Source organism: Conger conger, chromosome 6, assembly GCF_963514075.1.
Source record: "Conger conger chromosome 6, fConCon1.1, whole genome shotgun sequence".
Taxonomy (NCBI): Eukaryota; Metazoa; Chordata; class Actinopteri; order Anguilliformes; family Congridae; genus Conger; species Conger conger.
In genome coordinates this window covers 25,968,464-25,988,485 of record NC_083765.1, presented here as the reverse complement: position 1 = coordinate 25,988,485, position 20,022 = coordinate 25,968,464, and the positions used below count along the sequence as shown (strand labels likewise).

At 43.7% G+C, this 20,022-nt stretch overlaps 2 protein-coding genes across 2 annotated transcripts; one reads left to right on the top strand and one right to left on the bottom strand.

Annotated features, from left to right (window-relative positions):
* Positions 1-450: 450 nt before the first annotated feature.
* On the bottom strand, positions 451-5,799 carry si:ch211-113e8.11 (uncharacterized). Its single transcript, XM_061246405.1, has 2 exons — positions 5,522-5,799; positions 451-2,264 (listed from the first exon to the last, which is right to left on the bottom strand). The coding sequence occupies exons 1-2, from the start codon at positions 5,611-5,613 to the stop codon at positions 1,532-1,534; spliced, it is 825 nt and encodes a 274-aa protein (XP_061102389.1). The 5' UTR covers positions 5,614-5,799; the 3' UTR covers positions 451-1,531.
* An 842-nt stretch (positions 5,800-6,641) lies between these two features.
* LOC133130042 (uncharacterized) lies at positions 6,642-10,254 on the top strand. The gene is made up of 3 exons (XM_061244267.1): positions 6,642-7,330; positions 7,900-8,112; positions 9,803-10,254. Exons 1-3 carry the CDS (start codon positions 7,027-7,029, stop codon positions 10,216-10,218), a joined length of 933 nt encoding a protein of 310 aa, XP_061100251.1. The 5' UTR covers positions 6,642-7,026; the 3' UTR covers positions 10,219-10,254.
* Positions 10,255-20,022: the final 9,768 nt, after the last annotated feature.

The following is a 20,022-nucleotide window of genomic DNA, read 5'->3' as shown; positions in this document are numbered from 1 at the left end:
AAGGTCAGTGGTTCGATGCCCGGTGTAGTCACAATAAGATCCGCACAGCCGTTGGGGCCCTTGAGCAAGGCCCGTACCCCTGCATTGCTCCAGGGGAGGATTGTCTCCTGCTTAGTCTAATCAACTGTGCGTTGCTCTGGATAAGAGCGTCTGCCAAATGCCATTATTGTAAATGTAATGTAATGTAACCTTTATACAGATTTTTCTACATGGCCTGCTTTTAAGACAGTCAGAGAGAACACCTGTTTTTCTGCTGTCAGGCTGTGTGTTTAACATCTGATCCAGCTGGGTATGCACACTTTTCTCCCAATTTCAAATTTCCCACCAAGCTCACGCTGTAAGGCTTGTCACACCCTTGGTCAACTTGGAAGGGCTCCTTTTCTTTCTGCAGGGTCCCATGGTAAGTAATGCACAATACAATTTTTTTAATTTGCCTTGACTGCTGGGGCACAGCATTCACTCATTTTTTTATTGGAAGATAAATCATTTAAAAAAATCATCATCAGGAAAACAAGCTAATTCAAGAGCTTAAACTCTGATTTTTGTCAAAACATTTGTTAAGAACATAATGCATTGTTCTTCTTTCTATGCAACAGATTAAACACCAAAACCACCATTTAACCCCTTACGTATTGGCCCCTGAACACAAGCTTGAAAATGACATGCCAAAAAAGGTTACCATTCTTGAACTCTTCTTACTACAGGAATAATCCTGGTCTCTTCTGAAAAGTAACCCTTGGGGGTTTGGGAGAGTTAGAATTACTCGAAATATTCCCATTGACAAATGTTTTGTATTTGAGTGGATACAGAGGCTTGTGGCTGGACTCACTAGGCTTAGAAATACAGGAGCCGTCTAGATGGGTCTTCCAATGCCACCAAAGGCATCATCTTCTATATTTAGACTTAGGCAATGCGAAATACACTTTAGTTGTAAAACATCAACCTCATTAGGCATTAACTCAAGAAGTGTTTTTGCCCATGCATACATTTCTGAAGTAAGAACTTAGTTCTGAGGTTTCCCTCCGCTGAAGACCATTAAAGCTGAAGATCATCTAGCCAATTGTAAAGATCTTCGAAGCTTGGGTTTTAGGCCACTGAACTGAACATGATAAGGGCCAGCCACATTGAATAAAGTTGCACGGCTTCAGGATCAGCAAGTCTGTGAGAACATACAACAGTTTCACTTGTGAACATGTCAAATGTGGGTACACGGCACTATAAACCCAGGACAGTAACAGAGGAGATTAATACAAAAATGCATTATGAATGAATGGAATCTCCTATTTAACACATTTCCCTGTGTTGGGCAGGATAAATTATGCATGGTCTCCTGTTTATGGACCTACTTACCCTGCCACCTGACCTCTCTCTGCCTTAGTCATCTCCTCTGTACATGTTTCAGAATCACATTGTTTTTGTGGTCTTGATAGACACTGTTTCAGGCTCTCTCTCTACTGATTTCATGCTTGTGGGTTCCTGAGAAAAATACACTATATTTAATAATGTATTTTATTCCAATATACAATATTTCTCAGGAGGGAGTGACTTTTTCCCCCTCTCTCTGTGAGGCATACTGTTTCAGTGCCCGTTTTGGGGGGATGAGGGTGTTGCTCAGTCCCACCTTCCTCTTCCTCCCTGGACCCCCCTTAGGGTCAGGATCCTGATGCGGACAGGTTTGGGACAGGAAGGGCACATTTTGGTGGCAGTCCGGGGCTCCGTGTGAGGTGGCCAGGTTTCCAAGTTGATTAGCACTGCAGCCATCATTGTTTGCGCTGAGTCCCTGCCCGTTGAAAGTCTGTAGGTCGCTATCGTGGGCGAATTTACAGCTGATTCCAAAGCGGCAACGCCCATCCCTCCTGTAGGAGATGCACATCTTGCGGCCCCCAATCTGGGAGGGCCGTGGCTCGAGAGTCAGGGGGACGTGTTTCCGCAGCACGTTCAGGTGTTCCTCGGCCCTGTCTCGGAAAGGGTTGGCAAACACACTGCTGCCGGAGGGAAGGCCGCCGGCAGACAGCCCTGGAGCCCCAAGCGGAGGTGGGGGCAGCTTTTGAGTGATGGAACGGGAATCAGGGGGCGCGGCGGGTGTCTTGACAACGACGCAAGGCACAGGCTCTGCCGCTGGAGTCTCCGAGTTGTCCTGACCTTCTTGTTCGGTCTCAGAGTCCGATTCACTTGATCCCGATCCCGACTCCAGCAACAAATTCCTGCACTTCCTGTCCTCCGCTCTCCCCTTTCTACTCCCATCCCCAACTTTATCCTCTGACCTTCATGGAGTAGAGAAAACGCGAGCTGGTAAGAATGAACGTTACACACATTCCTAACAGTTAAGTCAATTAAGGGCCGGCATCACAAGTCTTGGACAGGTACATTTAAAGATATTATGATACTTAGCTTCTACCAATGTTGTAGTTTCATAAAATATTTAACCAATGATCAGAAGCAACTGTAAGTCTGTATTTATAACAGCATGTCACCAAGCTAAACCCTTCAAAAAATGTTTGGAAATTTGTCTTCGGTCTCTGTTGTGACTGTATTATTAGCATTGTATCTTATATAATTGAAAAGCCTATCCATTTGCCTTTACAATGATGTCCCATTTGTAAGCATCATGCATTTGTGGGATGAGAAGCACAGCTGATTATGTGGGTTGGGCACCAAATTTCCCTGCCAATGTCAAACAGTGGTATTGACTCTATTGTTTTGAGTTGTTTCACTGACTGTACTGGGGTGGGAAAAGTAGGCTAATGCATTTTTATATTCAGAATTATAATATATATATATACACATGTGGACAAAATTGTTGGTACCCCTCTGTTAATGAAAGAAAAACCCACAATGGTCACTGAAATAGGTCTTCCAACAGGATAATGACCCAAAACACACAGCTAAAAACATCCAAGAATGGCTAAGAGCAAAACATTGGACTATTCTAAAGTGGCCTTCTATGAGCCCTGATCGAAATCCTAATGAACATCTGTGGAAGGAGCTGAAACTCCATCTGGAGAAGGCACCCTACAAACCTGAGACAACTGGAGCAGTTTGCTCACGAGGAGTGGGCCAAAATACCCGTTGACAGATGCAGAAGTCTCATTGACAGTTACAGAAATCGTTTGATTGCAGTGATTGCCTCAAAAGGTTGCGCAACAAAATATTAAGTTATGGGTACCATCATTTTTGTCCAGGCCTGTTTCATTAGTTTGTTTTTTTAAATGATTCTGTTGAACCACAATTCAAAAGCAATGTCTGATTTTCATTGGTTATTTTAAGTACATTTTTATTTATTATTACTTTTGTCAGTTTCAAGTTATTTCAGTGATCATTGTGGGTTTTTATTTCATTAACAGAGGGGTACCGTGGACAATTTTGTCCATGTGTGTGTGTGTGTGTGTGTGTGTGTGTGTGTGTGTGTGTGTGTGTGTGTATATATATACATATACACACACATAATATCTGGGTGTCAGGATTCAGAAATCTGTTGCCATGATAATTAGTATCTATGCACACAAACACATTTTGGTGTCCAAATTGTACGTCCAAATTCTCATACGATGAATTAGAATTCCACGCATGACAGAATCCAGTGAGGGGGCTACAGTGTCTGTTGGGTTTCAGTGCATATCAGCACTAGTTGAGAGTGGCTAAGAAGAGATCCCTGTCCTGCTAGGTGTGAAACAAATTTAGTGAGTCATTCCTGTTTTTTCTGTTTCCAAGAAATACCTCTTCATATTTGCTGTAAAATGTGTAAAAAATGCTTTACCAAAAGCCTTCAATTATAGGTTTAGGTCTGATTTATCATATAAATACAAAACTATGGATCTTGAATATTTGTATTTTATAAATATAAAATGAATATAGTGCATCAGTGAATATAGTCCACTTTGCTTTCAGGTGTCGGTTTTTACCATGTCCCCAAGAGCAACATAAGCCATAAAATACTTAAAACAATTATTATTTTTACAGTTAAAATCTCTCTAATCATAGGCAGTATATTTTTCAATGGAAACTGTAGTTTTATGATTTACTGTGTTCCTGAAACATTTTACACCCTGTTAGTTCATAGTTTTTCTAAATAGCCAACTCTTGACATCGCTTTCCAAAAATTATAGTCCCCTCCAAAAGTATTGGAACAGCAAGGCCAATTGCTTTGCAATTGCTACACACTGAAGAAAATTGAGTTTGAAGTCAAATGATGTACATGAGATGACAGATCAGTTTCTTGTTGCCCAGATGCAACCTATTAGATTGATTGGTTAAACAATAAATATTTCTGAATGTCTACTCTTGGTCTTAGCCTGTGAAGACAGCCTATGTGTGAACATGAAGACCAGAGAACTGGTTCAGCTGGTAAGAGCAGTCGTCTGGCAGTTGCCGGTTCGATCCCACCCTGGATGTGTTGGGAGTGTCCCTGAGCAAGACACCTAATCCCCAAATGCTCCTGAGAAGCTGGTTGGTGCCTTGCATAGTGGTTAGTGTGTGTGTGTGTATGAATGAGTGAATGAGAAGCATATAAATGCAAACCATTTACCATTTAAATACTCTCTGTTCCACCTAAAAAATGGGACTGATACCAAAGGTGCTACATGTTATTTTATAATAAGTCTTCAATTGAGTCACAGCATTGTTATTACATTACATTTGTATTGATTGTATGTTTGTGCATGAACCAAGTGGAATTTACCATTTCTTAAAGTTAATAAAAATCTATTAACAAGGAGTGATTGTTCAATCCTTTTGTCCATCATTGGTGCCAACTACGCTGTTATGCTGTTTCCATTCCACTGTGTTATGCTCTATTCCACCCTGTTAGCCGTAATAATTTGACAATAATGACAAATGTCATGCATGTTATGAATGTTTTTGTGTTCATTTGCATTCCACGCAATAATACATGTTTTATATTTAAAGAAAAATAATAATTATGGAATAAGGGACACATAATGAGAAAATATAAACGTTGTAAAGCAATTGCATTAACACTGTGATATGATAATGTATATAATGTACCTAACAGGGTGGAATATTAACCCATGTCTGAACAATCAGTCCATAATTATTAGGATCTGAGTCTGCCCAATATATTTTTTTTGACAGAAAAAAAACACATCTCACGTTTATAGTTCGAGGAAGTTACGAGGTCAAAACGTCTCCGGATAAGAGGAATGACCCAGGTAACATTGACGTAGTATATTTGTATAGTCTATGGTGAGGTCCCATGATGCAAGGATTCTCAAACTCAATCCTCTCCTATGCACCGATAGATTTACCATCTTATGCCCCATATCTGGCTAGCTAACCTGTTGGTGTTAGGCTAGCTATATCACGATAGCCAATGAGAAATCTTGAGCAGTTAGCTGGATAGGCAAGTTTTGTTTTTCCAGGCAAGAAGCATGAAACAAAAGTAACTCCGCACGTTCCACTAGCTCCACTTTACTTGCTAGGTTGGAATAGTACTTTTAAAAACAGCTTTTTATAACAGAATTCCACATAGGTTGCGAGCTATGCGGTTTGCAGTGCCACTTACATTTCTTTAACGTTGTCGTCGTCCGCCTCTCCATCACTGTCAGAATCGGAAGAGACACCGTATCCAACCAGAGAGCTTATGTTAGCCGACATCGTGGAAATTAGACAATTCGCTCTTATCGTTATGCTTGACAGTTATTATGTGCAGTGGGTATAAATGTTTCAAAGGGTCACCAAGTCGCACGGAAAAAAGCTGTCTGCCAGTGATAATCATGTGAGAAAACACACATAATTCGCCCTGTCTACACGGATACAATTGTTGAGTTAAAATGGCGTCTGTGAAGCTGTATTGTGTTATATTATGATGCCACTCCTTGTTTCGGAGTGGTATTGCAACTTGAATTTAAAGGTCACACAGAGACCAAATAAAGCAGGGATGCACAACAAGTGCCGATCTATTTCAGGATTTTGTGCCAACTTCAGCTCTTAATTATTTCATTAGTTCAATCGTATCTTGATCGGACACCTGTATAAGCACCAGCTACAGCCACAGACTGTCTTAAAGATTTTACTGTGCTCAAGTAGAGGAGTGAACCAGCATTTGTAGTGTTGCCAGAAAACTAAAACTAAGGTCAACTGGAACAAATACCATTTGTGCACCCATGAAGTAAAGAAAGAATGTCACATCAATCTTGTTTGAACAGGCACAAGTCCTGCACAAAAGGGAAATACGGTTTGCGAATCCAGTCTCAAACTCCAGAAATACCGTTTTCTGCCTGTGATGTGACATGTTACATTTAAGGTTCTACCTAAGGTTCTACATTTAAGGTTCTACCTAAAGTAGGCAAGCACACACTAGTGAGCTCAGCTTGGCAAACAACCTGGTAGATCACAGAAAACCAGTGTAGTGGATGACAGAAGAATAATCTGAATGGTGAAGAAAAATCCCTTTGTAATTGTTCAACAGATGAAGTTCAGGATGTAGGCATAGATGTTATGGTTTGGGTTTTGGTGTTGGTTGCGTGTGTTTTCTGTTTCCCCCCTGGCAGTGTAGGTGTGTGGCAGTGGGCGTGGCTGGACTGTTGGTACATCTACCAGGCACACCTGGCAGCAATCATCCAATTACCCCGCTCCATAAAGACCTGGCTTCACTCCACTCCGGTGCCGAATTATTTCCGACGACAAGTCAGTATTACGGCTAGTCAGTATTACAGCTGCTTGTTTCCTCTCGGTGGTTTGTCTCTCGCGTTTTCCTTTTGTTTCGAAGATACCAGTACATGTTTTCCCTCACCAAGTACGTTTTTACTTACCCGTGTCTCTCCGTTTTCTCCCGTGCACAATTAGCCCGTGTGCCTCCTGTTTGAACCCTCTGGACTGGTTCCCTCGTTGTGGCTATCCCGGCTCGTGGTGCCGACAGTCCGGTCCGCCCGCTGCCTCCCCTACACGCCAGCGTTTTTTGTTATTGTTTTCTTCTTGAATACATTTTAGTTTGTATCCTCTCGTTCATTGTCACTGTCTCTGCTTTGGGGTCCGAAAACATTTTACATAACAGAATAATTCGGCCATATGGACCCCGCAGAAACAGAGCAACTCCGCCACGCTTTGTCCACCCAAGGTGCCCGGGTGGGACAACACGAGAGAGCGCTAGTTGAGATTATGGACTCGTTAAAAGACTTATCCGCCGGAGTCAACCAGCTGAGCGGCCGCATGGACAAAGTAGTTACTATGCTGCCCACCGTTCCTCCTCCGGACGGTGCGCCTGCCTCCACCGCTGCTGTCACGGACCATCCGCCTGCTTCTCCGGTACCTCTGGGGTTTCCCTCCAACCACCATCGGGAGCCCTACATTCCTACTCCAGCCCAATATGCCGGTGAGTTAGGGAAATGTAGCTCGTTTTACACCAGTGCTCTTTAGTTTTCGACCAGCAACTGCTAACTTACCACACTGAGAGGTCTAAAATCGCTTTTATTATGAGTTTGTTGTCCGACCAAGCCGCTGAATGGGCAGTTGCCGTGTCCACACAGAACTCACCCTTTTGCCAAAATTACTCCGCTTTTCTCTCAGAAATGCGTAAGGTTTTTGATCACCCTGTACGAGGGAGAGAGGCCAGTAACCGGCTCCTCTCCCTCCGTCAGGGCTCCGCTCCCGTGTCCTCCTACGCTGTTGACTTCCGCATCTTAGCCGCTCAAAGCGGCTGGGATGAGGTAGCTCTCCAGGGAGTTTTTCTTAGCGGTTTAACTGATAAATTAAAGGATGAATTAGCGGTTCGCGACGAGACCTCCTCGCTTGAGGAGCTAATTGATTTAGCCACACGCCTTGATAACCGCCTCCGTGAAAGATGTAGGGAGAGAGAGGGCACGCTGGTTTTCCGGACTCGCTTCCTGACTCCACGCTCTGGCTTCCCGTCCGCGGACAACTCCCCGACGGCCCTGGTCCCAGTGCTGGATTCCTCTTTGTCCGACAGCCCTGGAGAGCCCATGCAGCTGGGTCGCATGCGGCTCACCCCGTCGGAGCGACAACGCCGAGTTCGCCAGGGTTTGTGTGTCTACTGTGGGCAGGCGGGACATTTCCTGGCGGCTTGTCCCACGCTGCCAAAAGATCAGGCTCATACCACTTCCTCCACGGGCCCCCCCACCAGACTTACGCAGAGAGGTATGCTAAGATGGCAAGTGAACTCTTTTCCTCTACAAGTTTTGATTGACTCTGGCGCCGATGACAATTTTATTGACTTTTAAAAAAATGTTATTTATTTGTTCTCTCCTCTCAAATAGGTTTAGCACTAGAGGCTCTCCCTGAACCGAAAGACGTGTTTGCACTTAATGGTAAACTGCTGGCCCACGTTACTCACCGCACCAGCCCCCTCTCCTTACAACTCTCCGGTAACCACCATGAAATAATATCACTGTTTGTTATTCCATCTCCTTCCGCGCCCTTAGTTCTCGGGCTTCCCTGGCTTAAGTTACATAACCCACACATTAACTGGCCCAACTTCACCATCTCCAACTGGAGTGTGTATTGCCACTCTCACTGCCTGCACTCAGCTAACCCCATTAGCTTGGTCACCTCGCCTGTTACCTCTACGCCCGTTGACCTGTCAGCCGTTCCATCCGAATACCACAACCTTCACCTGGTTTTTAGTAAAGACCACGCACTATCACTCCCACCTCACAGACCATACGACTGCACTATTGATTTAGTCCCCGGGGCTCCACTTCCCAGTAGCTGTTTGTATCACCTCTCCAAACCCGAAAAGGAGAGAATGACCCAGTACATTAACGAGTCCGTTGCTGCTGGTCTGATTCGTCCCTCCTCTTCCCCTCTTGCAGCCGGGTTTTTTTTGTGTCCAAAAAGCACAAGAGTCTGTGTCCCTGCATAGACTACCGCGGCTTAAATGAAATCACGGTAAAAAATAACTATCTGCTCCCCCTCTTAGACTCGGCTTTTGGTTTCTTCACAAAACTAGACCTTCGCAACGCATACTACCTGGTTCGCATTAGGGAGGGGGACGAGTGGAAGACCGCGTTTAACACACCCTTCAGTCAGTTTGAATACCTAGTCATGCCATTCGGGCTCACCAACGCCCCCGCCGTCTTCCAGGCTCTAATTAATGACGTGCTTCGAGATATGCTCAACCGGTTCGTCTTTGTGTACTAGACAATATCCTAATTTTTTCCCGCAACATCGAGGAGCACGTCCAACATGTCCGCCTGGTCCTACAGAGACTGCTCGAGAACAGGCTATATGTCAAAGCCGAGAAATGCGCGTTTCACACCTCCTCAGTGGACTTCTTGGGGTTTGTCATCGAGAAGGGGCAGCTCATGACGGATCCTAAAAAGGTCCAAGCTGTGTTGGAGTGGCCTGTTCCCGCTACCTGCAAGCAGCTCCAACGGTTTTTAGGGTTCACTCATTTTTACCGGCGGTTTATTCGCAACTACAGCTTCGTAGCAGCCTCACTCACCCAGTTAACCTCCCCTAAGGTTCCCTTTGTCTGGTCTCCTGCTGCTGCGGCAGCATTTGAACGATTGAAGTGCCTGTTCTCCTCTGCCCCCATTCTCTCTCACTCGGACCCGGTTCTCCAGTTCGTGGTGGAGGTGGACGCCTCGGACACTGGAGTTGGGGCGGTTCTCTCACAACGTGCTTCAGACAGCCAGAATCTCCATCCCTGTGCCTTCTTCTCCCGCCGGCTGTCCCCGGCCGAGAGAAATTATGACGTTGGTAATAGAGAGCTGCTGGCCGTGGTGCTGGCATTACAGGAGTGGAGACACTGGCTGGAGGGCTCTTCTCAGCCTTTTATTGTGTGGACTGACCATAAAAATCTGTCTTATCTCCGCTCTGCCCACAGGCTTAACTCTCGCCAGGCTCGGTGGGCGCTGTTTCTGGGCCGATTCAACTTCACGCTCACCTATCGGCCAGGGTCCCGCAACACCAAACCTGACGCCCTTTCACGCCAGTTTGCTCCGCTGGAAAAGGAGGAGGCTGCAGGGACTCTCCTTCCTGCTGCCTGTGTGGTCGGGGGCCGCCAGGTTGGAAGTTGAACGGGTGGTCCAGGAGGCTCAGCAGGACCAACCGCCACCAGAGGAGTGTCTCCAGGGAAGGTTGTTCATCCCCGAAGCGACCCGGTCCCCGGTGCTCCAGTGGGGCCACACGTCCAAGGTCGCCTGCCATCCCGGTTTCCACCGCACCCTGGCCCTGATACAACAACGCTTCTGGTGGCCCACTATGTCCGCCGACACGAGGGAGTTCGTCCCTGCTCCATAAAAGCCTGGCTTCACTCCACTCCGGTGCCAAATTATTTCCGACGACAAGTCAGTATTATGGCTAATCAGTATTACAGCTGCTTGTTTCCTCTCGGTGGTTTGTCTCTCGCGTTTTCCTTTTGCTTCGAAGATACCAGTACATGTTTTCCCTCACCAAGTATGTTTTTACTTACCCGTGTCTCTCCGTTTTCTCCCGTGCACAGTTAGCCCGTCCGAAAACATTTTGCGTAACCCAAACGTAACAATAGATGTGTCAAAGACATCAAGAGAAGACTGAAAAGAAAACCCTTGGCAAGCCTCTATAGATTGGGCCGGTTACAGTTTGGAAAAATTGAGTTCTGGAACAAAGTGGACCGATGAGATGAAGGAGAAAAAAAAAATTAACAGCTCATTATCCAAATCATACTACCTCACCTGTGAGACAGGTGTGTGGGGGGTTAGACCCAAAATGCACAACTCAGAAACAGGGGTGTAATAAAGTACCATCAGGGCTTTATTCAGGGAATGGCCAGTGAGCATAGTCAAAAAACAAGCAATGTTCATACACGGAAAATCCAGCCAAAAACCAAAGTACAGTACCGAGGGAGAAGACACTCGTAAACGGTACACCATGCAAAAAGTCCAGTAGCCAGGAAAGCTGTCAGCGGGGCAGAAGTGCAGGCGGACGGTAGGCAGGCTCAGGGTTGATGACGGTGCAAGAGTCAAGACCGAAGTCTGCTCCGCAGGGCAAAAGCACAAAGACAGCAGGCAAAGTTGTGGTACAGGCAGGCAATGGTCAACAAAACAGAAGTCAATAATCTTTGGTCAATAAACAGGCTTGGATCATAACAGGTAGACAATGGCTTGCCAAAACCACTAAAGCGGTGCACTGACAAACAGGAGGCAACAATTTCACAAAGACATGACATGAAACTGAGCTTTATATGCAGGTGTGGACAGGTGTAGACAATTAGCTTGAGAGGAGCATGAGAATGGAAATCAGGTCCTGCCCTAGCATGAGTAAATTAGTAAATGACAAGGTAACATGAACACATAGTTAGAATGTTAGTATTACCCAATCCTGATCTAGCGTTAGTAGATTAGTAAGTAGACAAGGGAAATTGAAACAATTAGGGAAGCGTGAGTGACAGAAAGGGAGAGAGAGAAAAAGCATGAATGCAAGGTTTGCAGAAAGACACAAAAAAGTGTATGCTAAACAATGAACGGAACAATATAACATGAAACAACATAAATCCTGACATAAGTTTGCAAACTTATGACAATGAACTATATAACGTGACAAGACAAGACTAACAATTAAATCATAACAACTAAACATGAAACGTAACATGACTTGAAAATTAAATGTAACAAGAAATAAAGCATAAAAACATGGGGACTAGACGAGACGTGACGAGACTAGACTAACATAATACGTGACATGACAATAACGTAACAATGACTAAACAAGAAAAATGACGTGACAAACATGAAACGTGACAACCTGTCAAATATGGTGGAGATATTGTTATGGCTTGGGCATGTATGGCTGCCACTGGAAGTGGCTCACTTGTGCACATTGATAATGTCACTGCTGACGGCAGCAGCAGGATGAATGCCAAAGTATACAGAAACATCTCAGATCCAAGAAAATGCATCAAAACTGATTGGACAATGCTTCATCATGCAGCAGGACTATGATCTAAAACATACAGCTGTCCGGGAAGTAAAGCTCAAGGTGAAATATGGTTAATTTTCAAATCCAGCAATTTTAACAATTAACACCCTCATTTCACGTTCAACACTCTGAATACCAAGCAGAAGTGCAGCAACTGTTAAAACCATTCCAAAGTGTGAAATAAATTATTCAATTTAATTTGTTAACCCCTTAAGTATCACCCCTTTTCTTTGTGATCGGAGAATTGGCATGTTTTATAGAATTTCTTTTTTTTTACATTGGCTGCAGTAGCTGTACATCAGTGACGAATGCGTAACATAAAGTTAACACTGTTTCATGATAGGCTAGTCCCTCCTTGGTTCCTCTCCCTTAGCTGAGTAAATTCTGTTGGTATTTCCCTCACTTCTCTTTAGTGCAGGTCAAGAGACTGTTGTGTGAACTTGTTCAACTAGTATCTTGTCATAGTGTAACCAGAGGCACGTTCAAGATCGCAAACATATTAACATATTAATACTTTTTTCTGTTTGCCGCAAACCCCTTAAATCTCATGATTTAATTATTATAGTATTATAATATAGTATATATTAGTATTTGATCATTGATATCTTTTGATAATAATTAACAAATGAAATTGAATACATTTATTTAGCATGTTGGATAAGTGAAGGGTGCTCTGTAGAGTGCCAAGGCTGTTGGCTGTTAAAATTGCTGGATTTGGAAACCATATTTCACCTTAAACTTCACTTCCCCAACATATTGGATGTTCCACCGAGATAGGATTTTGAGCAAACTGCATCAACTGTACAATACCTTCAGAAGTTGATTCTACAAGCAGTGCTCAGGTAATCAATTCCCTCGTGCTGATGACTGATTCTAATTGTCTCCAGTGTGTTGTCTGATTACCAATGAAGGTCAGCTGCATGTCTTTATATTTAAGTCCCTTGTTTCTTTCAATCGGGGCTTGTGTCTTTGAATTCCTGTATCTGTTTTTATTTTGCATTTGTGCACGTGAGGTGTGTGACTGACAATTCTCATTTACCTGTTGTGGGGAACAGTAAGGGAGCTGAACATGCAGCAACTCTTCATTACCTTAGGGTAGTGAGGAATGTCTGTCAGTCTTTCACCTGCATTTTTATTTTTATAGTGATTTTTACCAGCAATAGGTCAGTCAGTCTCAGATGTGCAGGAACCTCCGTCCTCTAAGATAACATCTCACAAGATGATGTAGGCCTATACACACAGGCAGCACAGCCAGTAAAAGCATGTCTTCAGCTGAAGAGCTTAATTTTTACTAAACGTGACAAAAACTAAGCTCCTTACACTGCAATGATATATGCAATGTGCAATTAAGACAAAATGGACAATAATTTTAAAAAAAGAAAATGGTAAAAGAAAATATATAAAAATATATTTTTAAATGTTCCATTGGATTGGCTAATCATATTGGGCCTAGACATTGTTCTATCCTAGGCAGAACTATTCTATTCATCATACAAATGTTCATCATATAGGCACTGCTGCCTGACCCTGTGCATTCTATTCTATTGTAGCCTCCTGAAGAAGTTCTATTGTAGCCTACTGAAGAACCTCATACAAATCCCCCCTCCCACGGATCGCAAAATCACACTACGCCCTTGTTTGATATTACATTCATTACATATTAGCATTTATGCCAAGAGAGAAATTGTTGTGAAATTTTGGAATAATTGTCAAACAGAGTTTACAAATGCAGTCTGTCAGTAATTTGTGCCAATAAGCGCAACTGTAGCTATCATTTTAACTCATTTTAACTTTAATTTTAACTAAAAGATTGTGAAGTTGCGCTATGCCATTCTTCTCATTACAGACAGATGTAATAAAAATAACAAAATACCATAGCTACCCAAGAGATCACAGTCTACAATGAGAATAGCCTGATGATTGTTGATCCAGTGATGATTTTTAGAATTTATTGTCAATAAGTTAATTGGAAAAAACGAAATGATAGACATAGAAAATATGTATGTGATACATGTACAGTAAGTGTGTGAGTGACCAAGTCAGACATTCTCAAATTGAAAAACTGACTCCACCCAGCTGATGACAACCCAGATACGGCGGCCTGTCACATAGTGGTTAAGGTACATGACTGGGACCGGCAAGGTCAGTGGTTCAATCCCCAGTGTAGCCACAATAAGATCTGCACAGCCATTGGGCCCTTGAGCAAGGCCCTTAACCCTGTATTGCTCAAGGGGAGGATTATCTCCTGCTTAGTCTAATCAACTATACATCACTCTGGGTAAGAGCGTCTGTGTGCCATGTATTATAATATACACAGAGCAGAATGAATGGGGGTCACTTCATTCACTACCATGTATAGGTAAGTATATAGAGCTAATTGTTCCACCATTTTGAAGGCTACAACTAATAATAATAAGGAAAACATGAGACCAGGGAGAATTGTTTGTGGGCATGTATTTGGTTACAAACACAGAACTGAGGGTTATAATAATGTACATTACATTACATTACATTATTGGCATTTGGCAGACGCTCTTATCCAGAGCGACGTACAACAAAGTGCATACCCATAACCAGTGCTAAGTGCGCTGAAAGACCCTAGAGGGAAGTACAATTTCAATTGCTACCCGTACAACAAAGATAAGGACGAGGGCCTATTTTTTTATTTTTTTATTTTTTATTTATTTTTAAACAACAAATACACAAACAACAAAGCAAAAGTGACCAAACTTAACTATCCAAATACTGCTTACCTAGCCAACTAAAAATACCGAAACACTCAGTAAATCACAAAGATAACAATTAAGGATTACAGGGAGGTAGGGAGGGATGGGGAGAGGTGCTGCTTGAAGAGGTGCGTCTTCAGTTCGCGCTTGAAGGTGGGGAGAGATTGTACAGTTCTGACCTCAACGGGGAGTTTGTACCACCACCGTGGAGCCAGAACAGACAGTAGTCGTGAGCGTGAGGTGGAGGTTCGGAGAGGGGGAGGTGCCAAGTGGCCTGTGGAGTCTGAACGATGAGGTCTGGCAGGGGTGTAGGGTCTGATGATTTTTTGTAGGTAAGCTGGGGAAGACCCCTTAACTGCTTGGAAGGCTAGCACCAATGTTTTGACCTAAGCACGTATCACAATGTAAGCACGTATCACAAAGGGGCACGACGGTATCTAATAGGGACAAACTTAGACTGTCAATACAAAACATTTCCCTCCCCCTTTTGATGTTTAACAAAAACTTACAAGTTTACCGTTCACGCAAAGTAAAACATTTCACTGTCTCAGTTTTTCCCCTTCAATAATGAACCATTAAAAAAAAAGTTTTGGCTAAAGAACTTTTGGAAAGACCGTTGACAACCTCAATTCCCGGACTGAACCATGCCCCAATATCAAGGGTTAGTCTCTAGACTACAATGACAGTCTATCAGGAGGTCATCTGTCTCTTCTGGGGTAAGTAAGTGTTGGTGAAGACTGTATGAGTCCTGGTCTAGGAGAAGTGTTGCCTGGGTTAGGCACTTGAGCAGATCTAAGTGTGCCTGGAACAGTGTCCATTCCTGAAGGTTGCTTCTGGGGCTCTTTGGGTGATAGACTGCACAGCTGAAGATAGACTGCAGCTCTTCAATGGTTTTTTCTGGGGAGGTGCTCTTCATGATGGCAACCTCAGGCCATTTGCTATAAGTGTCGACTATGACTAAAAACATATGGTTCTCCAGCAGTCCAGCAAAGTCTATATGGACTCTTTGCCATGATTCTTTAGTCCAATCCCAATCTCAAGGTTTCTCAATTTCTGGCAGGCTGAACATGCGTTTTCTTTCTCCTCGATCGCTGCATGCAGGCCTGGCCACCAGAAATAGGCTCATGCGATTTATTTCATTCGCACTACACCACAGTGTCCGGAGTGGAGTTCGTCAAGCACTTTCTCTCCTAGTGGTGGTGGACTGAAGGCTAGTTTCTTCTCACCCGGTAATGCTTCAAGCTCGGTGTCATCTCTCGTGTCCTCCCATGAGCAGCAATGTCCATAACCTCAGATATGACTGGGTCAGTGTGAGTGTGTTTCTTCACGTGAGTCAAGGATACTGGAGCAGCAGTCACTTCCGTGAAGTAAAAGACCTCAGCTTGTGTTGGCTCAGTGTGTGTGACAGGGAACGGGAGCCTTGAGAGCCCATCAGCATTCCCATGCTTCCTTTACTTGATGTTATACTGGTGGGCAGACAATAACAGAGCCCATCGCTGCATACGACTGGCCGCAAGTGACGGGATGGAATTTCTTCACTCCAAACTCTATAGACCAGCGTTTCCCAGCCGCTGTGCCGCGGCACACTAGTGTGCTGTGAGAGATCGTTGGGTGTGCCGTGAGAAATTATCCAATTTCACTTTTTAAAAATTAACATTTATTAATTATTACAGTAAATCCTCAAATTGTGTCCGGGATTCTATTTGAAGCCGGGCCTCGGATAATAGCTGGGGGCGTGGTCGATTCGGACAAATAAAGGCCGGCCCCCAAATACAAGCCGGGGTAATATTGCCTACCAGTAGGGCTATCAGTCCATGAGCACTAGAAGACATTGTTTCGATTTAACTCAATTAAATAAAAGAGCTCTTCTTAATATTTTATATTGTTGGTTGGTTTAATACTGTTGCCAATGAAAAGTCGTTGTCCTACACCATGGGTCTCCAACACGGTGCTCTCAAGCTACCAGTCGCTTGCGAGGCATTCCAGCCTACGAATTTAATAAAAAGTAAATCAGGCAAAATTAAAAATTAACTCAATTTAGGCTACTTGGCTACGCAATAAGGTTTCCATGTATTTACAGCACAGCACACGTTCAATGAATGAATGAAAGCGGCTGCCTTGACTCGCAATAAACAGACGGGTGGAAATCCCGACACTCTTTCAACATTTAGCAATTGAATCAAACAGTCCAAAAGTAAATTAAATCCCAAACCAAGGCGAAAATCTTTTGATAGCCTACCGGTATGCTGCTCCAAACGAAACGCATTTCTCACAATAAAATGCACTTTAGGAAAAAAAGATCCTTAACTTGCTGTTATCTACCTTAATTTGTTATTGTTCATGAAGGCGTGTCTGGCAAGTTGGTATTTTATGAAGACGCATCTGTTTTGGCTTTCATTAATGGTTTAGCTACTCAAGTTGCGTTTCTGAACGGTTACAGGAAGTGTTGAACAGTGTTGGCCCACTTTAAGTGTAGCCTTTTACTTTATTTCTAAGAATAAAATTCTACAACAGAAGCCTAATAAGAAATGAAGGCCTGCCTCGAATACAAGCCTGCCCCAAATAAAGGCCTGTGCTTTGTGCAGCCTAAGTAAATAAAAGACCCCGGCCACAATTTGAGTATTTACGGTATCTGCAAATAATATGCCATTGTCGAGTGTCTGTGCTGTAATATAGTGACTGGCAGAGTAATGTAATATTCGTCCGGGTGGCAGCAGGTAGCTAATTGCCTCGTTCCTTCTTAGAGACAAGATAATTAGTGACGCATGCGACAGGTCGTGGTGACAGTGATGGAAAAGTTTTTAAAAAGGAAAAATGCAAACTCCGAACTGGGCCCTGGACAAGATTCTGACCCAGGTGAAAGCCCTAGTATGAGTGGTGGTAAAAAGAAAGCAAAGACGGTGAGCTCGAGGCAATACAGCGAATGCTATCTTTCGTTCGGATTTACTTTCACCGGGGATAAGACGACACCGACTTCATTATGCTTGGTGTGTGGCGAGAAGCTGTCCAACAGCGCCATGGTGCCAAGCAAGCTTAAACGCCATCTCGCGTCGCTTCAAAACAAGCTGATGGACTATTTTGTTCGCCAGTGTGAAAACACAGAGAAACAGGCAACTTTTATGAGAAAAACCACAAAGGTAAATGAGAAAGCCCTCAAAGCTAGTTACCTAGTTGCTGAACTCGTAGCTAAATCAAAAAAGTCCCACTCTGTGGCAGAGACATTAATACTACCTGCCTGCAAAGCCATTGTCAACGTGATGCTCGGCCCTGACGTGGTTAAAGACATAGCTAAAGTCCCGCTCTCAGATAACACAATTGCCAGGCATATTGATGAAATGTCTACAGACATCGAAAGTCATATTTTGGGAAAGATACGCATCAGTAGGAAATTTGCGTTGCAACTTGATGAGTCTACGGATATTAGTGGACATTCTCAGCTCTTGGCCAATGTGCGTTATGTGGATGGAGATGCCATTAGAGAAAACTTCCTATTTTGCAAGGTACTGCCAGAAAAAACAACAGGAGAGGACATTTTTCGGGTCACATCGGAATATCTTGACCAGGGAGGACTTACGTGAGAAAATTGCACAAGTGTTTGCACTGATGGAGCTGCAGCCATGGTCGGGCGCACCAAAGGCTTCGTTAGCAGAGTGAAGGAAAGAAACCCAGATCTTATTGTTACGCACTGTTTTTTGCACCGTGAGGCCCTCGTTGCAAAGACTTTACCAGCAGAACTAGTTCCTGTGTTGGATGATGTTGTGCGCATAGTGAACTTTGTAAAGACACGACCTTTGAAAAGTCGTATATTTGCATCTTTGTGTGAGGAAATGGGAGCGGAGCATAAAGCCTTATTGCTCCATACGGAGGTCCGATGGTTGTCACGCGGCAAGGTAGTGGCCCGTGCTGGAAAGGACATGACTTTACAGGAGCAGAAGGAACTAACTGAACTGAAACAAGATCGTGGTTTAAATCTAAGATTTGCTGATCTTCCTTTGGTCAGTTTTTGGTTGACAGCTGCCAAGGAGTTCCCCATTCCGGCCAACAAAGCTGTTTTGACATTGCTCCCATTTTCCACAACATATCTGTGTGAGCTGAGCTTTTCAAGCCTAACTGCTATAAAATCTAAAAACAGAGAGAGACTGAGAGCTGTTGAAGAAGAGCTTTGTGTGTGTCTTTCTTCAATTCCTGCCAGGATATCGGCTTTGTGTTCATCTAAACAGGCCCAGGTTTCACACTGAGTGAGTATAAATAAATTGAGAAACTAATATTGTAATTATATATACTGTATCAGGCTACAGAGTGTCATTTTGTAACATTTTTGGTTGGTGGTGTGCCGCAAGATTCTTCCAATGCAAAAAATGTGCCGTGGCTCAAAAAAGGTTTAGACAGTGAAAAAAACTGCTATAGACAGTGCTTCACGCTCAATCTGTGCATAATTGCTTTCTGCTTTGCTCAGTCTCCTCAATGCAAAGGCAATTGGTCTTTCTTCTCCTGATTGCATGATGTGTGACACTACCGCACCCACACCATGAGGTGAGGCGTCACATGCCAGCTGAAGTGGTAATGTGGGGTTAAACGGGGTGAGAGCCTCAGATTGAGAGAGGGCTGTCTTCACTTCTTTAAAAGGTGTTTCACATTTGTCTGTCCAATTCCATGTCTTGGTTTTGTTGAGAAGCTCATGTAGTGGCTTCAGCTTATTGGCAAGGTTAGGCACAAACTTTGCATAGTATGTCAGCAGGCCAAGGAATGTTCTGAACTAACTCACATTCTTCAGGGATGGAGCCTCCACAATAGCCTGGACCTTTGATGGTGCCTTGTGGAGTCCAGTGGTGTCCATTTTATGCCCCAGGTACACGACAGAAGGTTGAAAAAATTCACACTTGTCTTTCCAGACAAGGCCATATTCCTCCAGTCTTTGTAGTGTCACATCCAGGTTCCTTGAATGCAACTGCTCATCTGGTCCTATTATAAACAGGTCATCCAGGTAGCTTTGAACTCCTGGTTGCTTGCTCAGAATCTGGACCATTGCTCTTTGAAAAAGTGGTGGAGAAGAGCTAATCCCAAAAGGGAATCTCTGGTGCCTGTACAGACCTTTGTGTGTCACTAGGGTCAACAGTTCCTGTTACTCTGGATCAACATGCATCCGGAGATAAGCCTGAGATAAATCTATTTTACAAAACTTCCGTCCTCCAGCCAAACCTGAAGAGAGATCATCAACGAGGCGTAATGGATACTGTTCTACAGTCAAGACAGGGTTCAATGTGACTTTTTTTTTTATCCTTGGAGCCCTGCTTTTTCATGACTGGAACAATTGGTGTAGCCCCTTCACTTGTCCTCACTGGTTCCAATACTCCACTCTTCACTAATCTGTATAATTCTGCCTCTACCTTGAGATTCATGGCATACGGGACAGGTCTAGCTT

What these genes read in the sequence shown, in the direction of transcription:
- si:ch211-113e8.11 (XM_061246405.1), bottom strand. Translation starts at nt 5,613, where the DNA reads ATGTCGGCTAACATAAGCTCTCTGGTTGGATACGGTGTCTCTTCCGAT. An exon ending in GACGACAACGTTAAAGAAAT is followed by an intron (nt 2,265 to 5,521) that starts GTAAGTGGCACT and finishes TACTCCATGAAG; the next exon opens with GTCAGAGGATAAAGTTGGGG.
- LOC133130042 (XM_061244267.1), top strand. Translation starts at nt 7,027, where the DNA reads ATGGACCCCGCAGAAACAGAGCAACTCCGCCACGCTTTGTCCACCCAA. An exon ending in TACTCCAGCCCAATATGCCG is followed by an intron (nt 7,331 to 7,899) that starts GTGAGTTAGGGA and finishes CCCTGGTCCCAG; the next exon opens with TGCTGGATTCCTCTTTGTCC. An exon ending in CACCAGACTTACGCAGAGAG is followed by an intron (nt 8,113 to 9,802) that starts GTATGCTAAGAT and finishes CTCTGCCCACAG; the next exon opens with GCTTAACTCTCGCCAGGCTC.